The sequence below is a fragment of the Populus euphratica genome, unplaced genomic scaffold (genome assembly GCF_000495115.2).
Source record: "Populus euphratica unplaced genomic scaffold, PopEup_1.0 scaffold6.1, whole genome shotgun sequence".
NCBI lineage: Eukaryota > Viridiplantae > Streptophyta > Magnoliopsida > Malpighiales > Salicaceae > Populus > Populus euphratica.
In genome coordinates, this window is record NW_011499849.1 from 2,223,367 (window position 1) to 2,233,909 (window position 10,543).

Below are 10,543 nucleotides of genomic sequence, written 5' to 3' on the forward strand. Positions count from 1 at the left end.
AAAATTTGATATTCATCTGAAGTGGGGAATGTGGTTGAAGGATTTATAGACTAATTTCATAGGCAAAAGGCTAAGAATATTGCTGAAATGGTAAATTTGAACTGACTATAATTTTTTAATTCGGTATTCGATTAATATTGCAAGTCCTAATAATTCAAAAGGCTTATTCAGAGGCTCTTGGTAAAAAAATGAAGGTTATTTGAGACCGTTTTCGATATCAAAATACACTCTAAAGATCAACTTTCAGAATTTCTTATAAATCGGATCTTCACAATCATCTCATATTGCTTCTGTTTCAAAAATTTAACTTCCTTATTTATCTTTTGTTTCCTTTTTCAGTATTAATTTTGGATTTTATAATTTTTTATTTTTTATTTAATCAATGATTAATTAAAATATATAGACTTTAATTAAACCCATATTTTACTATTTAGAATTCAATTATCAATCTTCAAAAATATTAAGAATTGTAAATTGTTTCTGTAATTTTTTTTAAGGTTTTATGTATTTAATAAACTCGTTCTTTTACTTTATGTTGCATCGTTGTTTAAGCAAAAATCAGTACTTTATGTATACATGTAATCGCCAACGCATCCATGTTGCATCGTTGTTTAAGCAAAAATTAGTATTTTTTTTTTTAAATTAATGTGGGTGTCCGAATCAGCTTGCGCACACCACGACTAATCCCACGAGCCCTGAAATTTATGTATACATGTAATCGCCAACGCATCAACTAATAGATCGGCAGTTACTCAAAGGACCATAAAACTTGAGGATTGGTCTGTTGGCAAAGAGTTAGGCTCTCAGTTTTGTTTTAACTTAATTCTAAAATTATGAAACGAAAATAATGTTTAAAACCATCAACAGGACGGGATGCAGTATGAAAAAAATATAAAATATAACATAGATGGAAAACATAATCTACTATAGATTGCTATAATTACTCATAATGTATTTTTTTATTATTGTTTTTTTTGTCACTTATTTTTTTTATAAATTTAATCTTATCATATTAAATTGTTTTTAGATTGAGTTTAATATTTTATTTTAATTGTATTTACAGAGAATTCCCATCCATATTAATAATAAATTTCGATGTTGAATTAATATTTAATTTAATAAAATTTAATTGATTTAAATCAATTAAAATTTTAGAAATCTATTCTAAACTGACGTAAATATTTGTTTTTTTTCTAATAAATAATATTTTTATCACAATTTTCTGACTAAATCTTTAATTAGAAGAAACAGATTTAATGTTATCGGCAAATATAATTCTTGTGCAAACTCTCATTTGCATGGTGAAACAATGTCCAGCAGAACTGTTCAATTTTCTTTACCTCTTGATTCCTTGGGTGATCAATTGAAGCACTCAGAACCTCAATTGATCGCCTCCAAACTCCAAAGCACAAGACCTGATTTTAAGCCGTTGTACGAATATCCTTCAGCATGTTTTTGGAAAGAAATAACGGTCTTCCAGTTCTGAGAGTATCTTACAGCAGAGATTTGCCTCATTTGGAGGGATTGACAGGCTAGTTGACATTACAGGTTATTGCAAGAACAGTTGACCCGATACATGAGGGTCTGATTAACTATTTAATCAAATAATTAATTGCAATCTTCCACCATACATAGAGTCCATGATTAAATTAAACTTAAATTATTGACCGTACACGTGGGATGGACAACTCATTTCTGTGGCAAGGGGAACATAACTTAAGTCCACAAAGACACAGTAGAGCGTCTGTTTTTCTAGGTATTACTTTTGTTCTGCCCATAAAAAAAAAAAAAAAATAATAACCGAAAAAGAGTTGCATATGTGCCGCGGTCTAAAGCGTGGCTTGAGATGGGAATTTTCATATCAACATTCTCTAGTAGTAATGATTTTTTTTTGGTTCAAATCGTGCTAACAGAACAAGAGAATTATACTAAGCTTATCGGAGTGTCATTAATTATCGAATTATCCAGATTAAATAGATTTTTTATTAACTCAAGATTTGCTAACTAGTCTGCTGCTGAAACATGTTGAGCTTTAACTTCTAGCAATTAAATCCCTAGCTTTGATTATCAATGTATAATTCGCATCTACTTTCACTGTAGCCTTTGTTATTAAATCTATTGCAAGGGTGGAGACTCACGCAAGAGTAAGTTTTCGGATACCCAAAGACCACGCAATCTCGAAACCAGTAATGACCCATCTAACTCAAGTAGTAATGTCTGATTATTGGCATCTTGACCTGAACACATATTAGCTTATGTCCCACATTGTAGAAATTTAATGTAATGTTTTAAAACGTTTTTACTATCTTATGATTTCCTTGGAGAATGCTTGTTTAGGTACATTATTTTATAAATTCTTATTATATTTTTCATTTCCATAACTTTCAAAAATACACAGGTAGTTCAATATAATGTTTCAATTCTTATATATATATATATATAGTTGCCGTAATAATTGACCCGGTGCGAGCACGGAGTTTAATAGTTTTGTTTTCATATTCATGTAATCATGTTGACAACGAAAGATTTATTCAAGATTTTGGAGTGCAAGGCAATGCTATCCTAGTTGTAAAATTGATTCTCGATCATGAAAACTCCTGTGAGTTGCCAGAAACCACTCCTTATAGAGGGCAGAGCTTGGCTTGCTGCAGGCTTCAATAGAACAGAATGTTTTGGAATGCATATAAAAAGTACAAACATCAAAATTAGCAGCTAATTTAAACCTAATAATAATAATAAGCATCCAATATTAAGACAACATAATAAACAGAAAATATATCTTCTCAAATGCAAATTGGTGATCCAAGCTTGGGAGCTCTCGAAGCTACCAAATTGTAATTGAAAAATATTTATAAAACAAAATATTTCGCTTGTATAAATTGCACATGACAGCCTTGAAATGTGCGCTCGTTTCGTGTGATGCAAAATTGTCTATCCCATGGAATTGAATAAATCTTAAATTAATCTCAATGGTTTTGCACATATTTCTTGTTCCTTTTCAATTTATTTCAATTTCTTTTGCTTTAAGAAATAGAAAAGGGAAAACATAAATATGAAAAGATTAATGAGAAAAAAAATCTATAACAAAAATATTAATGTAAATATGGTCAAAAGATTAATTAATTATTTTTAAAACTGAAGGGTTATTTTATTCATTTTTCAAAAATAGAACAACTAATTTATCATTTACTATTATAAATTACATCAAAGTGATATTTTTTTAATTCTAACATGATTTTTAAATGCTATTATAAATTTATATTTGAACTTTAATATTCCTTTTCAATTTTTATGTATTTGATATTAAAATAATAATATTAATAATAAATTGTTCATGAAAATTGTATTGAATTTTTTATAATTTTTTAAAATAAATTCTTAACTTGATTTTATCACATCTATGATATTTCTACTTTCAATCACAAATAAAATATATACATATTATTTATTTTAAATTGTTTTTACAATCATAAAATGTATGATTTTCAACGAAAATAATGATTCAAGTTAAAAAACTTGCCCATTAAAATAAATGAAAAAGTTATTAATATAAAAAAGCTATCTTGCTTAAAAAAATTCAAAATAATTGTATCCTCTAGTTTACTAATAATGTGAAATAATTTTTTAAGACGAACTATTTTTTAATGGGTTTAAAAAATATTTGAACCCCACCCCCCTGTAGGCAGGCATAAGAACTAGTCAATGTCTAATTAATTTACTTTAAGACCAATATTACAAAATTTTATTTGAATTAATTGGAACTTTAATCTGAGGTAATACAAAAATTAACATAGGTCCGGAGGCAAACTCACAGCAAGGTGCATGCCACTTACAAGTGTGACCTATTCGGACAACAAACTGGGCCAATCATCGTCAATCTTCTAGGAGGTTATGGAACAAATAATATGTTCGAGAAGGGAACAAAACATTAAATTCTTGGTCGTTAACCAGTAGGAATCACCCCTCATGTTCTCAACTCAATCTGTAGATTTTTCTCAACGTGGGTGTCAACATTCCTATTCCTGCACGAGATGAAGCAAGTCACTAGAGTAGGTATGTTGACTTTGATTGCAATACACAAGGATGAAAAGTCAATTTTAGCATATTTGCCAGTGACGCAAAATATTCTATTATGAAAGGGAACGTCATAAACCGGATTTCTTTTACTTTATTAGCTTATTTTACTCTGGAGAACCAATAACATAGCCAAAAACAGAGTTGGATGTGTTCTGACCTTAAACCTCTTCCGGCGTGTGTCATCAGCAGTAAATTGAGACAAGTGAGGTTCGTCCCTGGGAGCTTCATTTCTGTAGTGTCCCCTTCCCGCTGCTGGCACCCTACTATTTTCTCGTGCTTGACTTCTTGAATTCCGGAAGAAGCCGTCCTTGGCCCAGGTAACCTCATAATCAGCCTTCAATCGTGATCCTTGCTGAACAAAAAAGTGTGACATGTTACTTGCCAATAGGAACATCTCAAATTATCTAATTTGATGTTCACTTTTCCAAAGTCTGGCAAGTATAGTTCCAACTGGTATTGGTGGCTTTGCTATTGCAATGTATGTGCCACAAGTCCATCGATGGAGCTTGAAGTGCAAGAATTTGATCTAAAAAATTGTAATATCACAAGTATTGTAACTAAGAAACAAAACATTGGTTTTAGAAAATTCTCTATTTCTTTTGGTCATTTGGGCTCTATTTTAGATGATCAAATTAAGTGAGACACTACACAGGTCCAAATGACTCCATATTTGATAGAGCTTCTAGGTGTCATTTTCTCCACCCATGCAAAAGGACTTCACTTCATCCCCCCACACATCTGACACTCACCCCCTTCATCACAAGCTTAATTTTTCTGCATCATATAACCATTATTTTGACTGTCGAAAAAAAATGATAGTAAATAGTTGCAGAGCAACGAGTCCAAAGATTGGTAAAGTATCCTTTTCCCCCTTCATTCCACTTTTACGTCAACTTTGGGTTTCATCTTTTCCTAATCGGCTAGCTGAGTTTTGTAATTTATAGTGGATTCTTGACATGATGGGTTTTAAAGTTGAATAAGAGTGGGTTATGAATGTCTTTAGTTTGGATAATTTGGATGGAGGAGAATATGGATTTGTATTTAAATGTGATGATTTGATAATAAATGTCTTTAGTTTGTGGGGGGTTGATTAAAATGGGGGTATCAGGTGTTTTAAGGTTTGATTTGGGGTTTGAGATTAGTTAAGTTATAGGAAGAAAATTGAAGAAAGAGAAAGAATGGTCTGGCTACTGTCAAGTCCACAGAATCTTCAAGAAGACGATGACAAAATACAGTTTGGTCCGTAGTTTGGAAAAATATTGTGAATTGGTTAAGGGCCCATGTAAACTTGATATTAGAGCTCCATGATTACAATTGGTTCAGGGTCTTTGTGTGAAAGATTCAGTGTGTTTTGAGCTTCTACATAATATCTTTAAATGTATTTAGAACAAGTTTATTGTTCAAGTGTGTATTTTTTTTGAGGCTTTTGGAAATCAAGTTATCCTTGACATTTGTGTCGGTCACGTGCCTGCTTTTAGGGTTGTGATAGGTATGGTACGAACCAGAACATATTAAAGTCAGAGAGAAGATCAAATAAATATGACTTCAAAAGAACAGCACAGAGATGATCAAGTTCCTACCTTCTGCAATGAGCGCCCACATAAGACCTTAAGAGCATTATAGAAGTCCCTATGTTTCTCAAACTGAACCACAATCTTGCAGTGGAGGCCTGAAATTATGTCCCCACCATTCTCGTCTGCATCCTTATCTTGATCATCATCCTCAGTAATATTAAGATTCCTATTGCATGAGTTCAAAGAAGCAATAAGAATATAATGCTTTACTTTCCAATCAGGCAATATCTTACCGAAACAATCATCCAAATTCAACCATTAGCAAGCTCAACAAGTATAAAATATAAACTAGGCAATATCTTACCAAAACAAGCATCCAAATTCAATTATTAACAAGCTCAACAAGTATAAAATACAAACTAGATGTTTTATAAACTTCCAACAATTCTCTTTCTCCAAGTTTTGATTGTCAGAATGAAGTCAACCATCCACATGAGATACAACCTCAAAACCCTTATTTCAACCAAACCATGCATCCTGGATACACTATCAAAAGAAAGTAATGTGGCAGAACTTTTCATTTCTACCCTGACATTTATAGCTACTCCTCTCCTATTATTCAGATTTAGCAGTAACATGGTGAGTAATAGAACCTATGTTGGCACCAAATTCTGGTCCAGTAGACAAGGTTGTTGTATAAGTTAACCTCACATTCGTAATGAATCACACCATTCCCTTCAACCATTTACCCATCCTGCAACCTTGACAACTAAAACCAGTTCCCTAGTTCAGTTTGAAACTAAGCTAATACCATTCAGTTCTTGTCATTAGATATCTGTTACAGTCCCAAAACTGTGATCGAGTTATAGGGTGATTGACTGAGAAATCAACCTATAAAGAATGATGTTTACCAGACCTTCATCATGAACTATTTTGAAAATATGTGAAGGGCTCGTTTAAGAGAGAACCCAACGATCTCAATGCAAATAAAAGTCCATGGCTTGCTTGAGACTATTGTGAGTGATCATTAGATATAAGACAGAGGATGGATATGTCCTACTAGCAACATGAGAATTACCAAATAAGGAATCATTTCTTCATTCATCTAAATGTCCCAAACCAGGACAGTTAAATCCGACTCCAACATGGCTACTTAATAAAGCAGTTCTCCTGACCAACTCTCAGAAAATCAAAACTTGAATTCAGAAACCAGTATTAGCTTCTTTAATACTAAACTACAGCTGCAAGTTTTCAGTCTTTTACCAATCTACAACAATGCAAAAGCACCAGGCATTATAAACAAAGACTACATTAAGCCTAGAGTAAATCATCATAAAACTGCACAATTGAAAATCACACTACCTTATCTTCCCAAATGCAGAAAAAACTGTGTGCGTAACTAACATCGAAGGCTTTGACGAAACCCTAGGCTCCGCAACCCACCGCGAAGGAACTCCTTTCATTACAATCGTATCCGGCTCCTGTCTCCCTCCTCTCACATACCCTAACAAAACAAACACTACCACACGTTATTAACTCAGAAACACAAGATGGTTTCGGAAGATATGGCACTAAAAGTTGTAAAGCTCACAGCTTCAAGAGAACAGCAAACACCACACAAACACACACACACACATGTTCAAGATTCACAGACCTTTATTTGCAAAAGCATAAAATTCCTCCCACAATTTCTTCATTCCTTCAAAATCATCAGACTCCGGTACAGCCACACTAAGCCTATACTTCTCCCCTTGTAAATTCACCTCCATTTGATCCATTTTTTCCACAACATAATCTCTCCAATCTCGAAACTTCTTCACCAAAATCTTCAAATCCTCACTGTCCTTTTCATTTCTCTTTTTACTATTTAAAAAACCTAGGTCACGAATGCTGAGGCTACCATGAGCTACAGGATCATCGCGCTTTCGCTTCTTGACATCCTTGAACCGTCTGATCTCGAGGTCATCTTCAGGGATGGTGATAGATAGAGAGGTCTTTGCAAACTCGATGAGTGATCGCTTTAGCTTCCATTCATCGATTGGTTTTGTAGCTGATGACGGAAGTGAAGGGTGGACTGTGAAATTGAGCTTCACGCGCGGAACTAGTGAGAGACCGTTCTCGATTTCTAGGGTTTCTGTTGGAGAGAGAGTCTCTAACGGTAGAAAACCGCTGCTCATTGCTTTCGATAATCGTCTCGATTTCGCTCTCTCGATTTCGAATTTTCGATTCCTCCGGCTCTCTTGCCTCTGCTTGTGTTTAGTTATTTCCAAGTTATTTTGGATGGCAACAACAACGCACCGTTTTGGTATGAAATAAATGGGCTAACGCTGGGTTTTGGCCTTTGGGCTTAGTTAAGACAATGGCGTGGAAAGTCCGCTTCCCACACGTGTAAATGCACCTGACAAGCATATGCAAAGACAAGGAGATACTTGTTAATAAACGCGGCCCGCGGTTGGCAGTGAAAGCTCATCCGCCATATAAAAGCAAATGCAGCAGCAAAAATAAATATACACGTGATCGAAATTCAAAACTGTAACAATAGATTGGGTTCGGCAGAGAGAGAGAGTCTGAGGGGTAGAGGGCGGAGAGAAATGGGGCTATCGTGCTTCGCTTGCTTTGACGGGGGAAGAAAGCAACAGAGAAGAGAAGAAGAGAGACTGGCCTCCGCAGAAGCTCGTGCTAAAGCGGCCGAAGCTGCCCAGAAACGGTAATCTCAATTGATCCCATTGAATAGATACTGTTTGGTATTATTCATTCGATCGTGGACTCCATTCTTTTTCTCTTGTTTCAATGAATGAGTTTATAAAATTTGTCCGGCACTTTTTTTATTTAGAGTGCATTATTTGGGATTTTCTATGTAATTGTAATTTATATGCTTTAATTGATTTTCTATTTGCAAGTAAAGGGCTATTAATTCTAATTCAGAGTATTCCTGTGACGTAATGCTTAATTGCTACCGTTCCCTGTTTTCAAATTCTGAACTAACTCTATGTCAGGTGGTTTTGATACAATGGGTGGTTGTGTTTTAGGATTGTGAATTTTCTTACGGATTCGAGGACCGAGGGTTTTGTTTTTGCCAAAAATAAAAAAGAAGTGCTGTTGGCATAAATTACGGACTACCCTAGGCTATTTTTGCTTTCAATTGCTTGTTGGCACATGAGAGTAGGAGTTTTTGGCTAGGATGCTATGATGATCGAGACAGCTGAAAGGCAAGCTGAAAAACAATGATGATAATCTCACTGAGAAATGAAACCTTAAGTGTTTTAAATGATCGTGGAAGGGTTTCTTTCTTGTTTATAACATTTAGATTATTATCTTACTTGCAGGCAAGAGCAATTCGAAAAGTCTGCAGCAGGGAGAGCCGCCTGCGCACAGCTACAGGGGATGGCAAAGCAATCTGTAAACTCTAACAAAGGCGAACCAGTTCTAAAGGTTTTAAGTTTGAAATGCCTTTTGTTTTCTTGGTTGGTTGTAATAAATGGCAGTAGTGCAATAGCAATTAAAGGGATGTTTGAGAATGTACGATTGCTTTTTAAAGTGTTTTTTTAGAAATGTATTAAAATAATATTTTTTTTTATTTTTTAAAATTCAACATCAAAACATTAAAACAATTTGAAAACACAAGCAAAATAAAATATTTGAATTTTCAGAAACCTCCTTTTGAGCTGCACTCACAAACAGGAGCTAATTTTCAAAAACCCTTAAGGAGGGCCATTTAGGAATCTAATGTTACCTCTTAAAATGCCACTGTCTTCTAATTCATTGCCAAAATGCACTTGCACTTTGATATAGAATCTTGATACGTGCTCTGAACCCATTTGATATCATTTTATCAAGAGAACAAAAATAACTTGAAAGCTGACCCTCTTCTTGGTTGGTGATATTGATGCAGTGGCAGATGAGTTGAAGTTGAAACCTGTCCTTAATGCAGCTGCAGTTCTTATTGTAAGTAAGTCAGATCTAACTTGCTAGGATTGAAGGGAGATCTTTCTGAATGAATTCTTGTAAGTTTGGAATTTTACTTGTGTAGATGAAATTTTGTTTTCATGGCATGCATCATTCATTTATGCAAATATCAGTTATGGTCAGTTTATGAAGACAAGTCTCAGATTAGATGGTGTAATATAGACTTGTTAAAGGCCTTAGGATTTTAGCATTTCTGATTTTGATGTTTGCTTGTGTCTAAGAAATCCTTAATCCATAACTGCACACTGGAACCTGCAGTTTTATGAAATCTTCTCAGTATGTATATGTTACCAATTACTTCTATTGATTACATTTTTGCTTTCTGTCAATGTTATGGTTCTACAGTGTTATAGTTCTGGATATTGATTCTTAGTTTTGTCATTTGTTCTACTTTTTTTTTTTAGTTTAACTGGATCTTTTATCACGGGTGATGAGTTAGTCGAGTTAACTCAAGTTCACTTTTTCTTTTTTTTCTCAACATTTTTTTTATGAAATTAATTTTTTTTATAACTCCATCGTTTGACATTAAACTATTAACTCTTGAGTTTTTTTTTTTTTAACTGGATTATCTCGAGTGTTAGTTAGTCAAATTAATTTGAATTAACTTATATTTTTTTATTTAAGTTGGGTTTTTTTTCCATGTTTTTTTTTAATCTAGTTTTTTTTTGCTAATCTTGTATCTGTGGGTTAGTTGAGATGATTCATGGTTATTCTAGTTTTTTTTTAATTTTCTTTTTTTTATATTAAGTTTCTTGGCCTTGAGCTTTCTTTTTTTATCGGATTATATAAATGTCATATTTCAAGACGTATGTTAATCGAATTAATTTAACCCACCACTTTAGTATTTACTAGTTTGCGCGGTTAGTTTGTCATTAATTGTTTAGATAGCATAACACCACCAACCTGTACGTTCTTTTAAATTTCCACTGATCACCTTACAAACGCCTTCTCCCAAAGATCAATAGCTCTCCCAGTCAGTACAGGCC

The 10,543-nt window shown here is 33.7% G+C and overlaps 1 protein-coding gene across 1 annotated transcript; it reads right to left on the bottom strand.

Annotated features, from left to right (window-relative positions):
* Positions 1-3,737: 3,737 nt before the first annotated feature.
* On the bottom strand, positions 3,738-7,869 carry ZCW7. Its single transcript, XM_011018809.1, has 5 exons — positions 7,246-7,869; positions 6,954-7,095; positions 5,658-5,817; positions 4,235-4,429; positions 3,738-4,022 (listed from the first exon to the last, which is right to left on the bottom strand). Exons 1-5 carry the CDS (start codon positions 7,766-7,768, stop codon positions 4,017-4,019), a joined length of 1,026 nt encoding a protein of 341 aa, XP_011017111.1. The 5' UTR covers positions 7,769-7,869; the 3' UTR covers positions 3,738-4,016.
* Between the last annotated feature and the right edge of the window lie 2,674 nt (positions 7,870-10,543).

Coding starts and splice junctions, on each gene's coding strand:
- ZCW7 (XM_011018809.1), bottom strand. CDS start 7,768: ATGAGCAGCGGTTTTCTACCGTTAGAGACTCTCTCTCCAACAGAAACC. Junction 7,096..7,245: donor TTATGCTTTTGCAAATAAAG/GTCTGTGAATCT, acceptor TTGTTTTGTTAG/GGTATGTGAGAGGAGGGAGA. Junction 5,818..6,953: donor TCTGCATTTGGGAAGATAAG/GTAGTGTGATTT, acceptor CTCATGCAATAG/GAATCTTAATATTACTGAGG.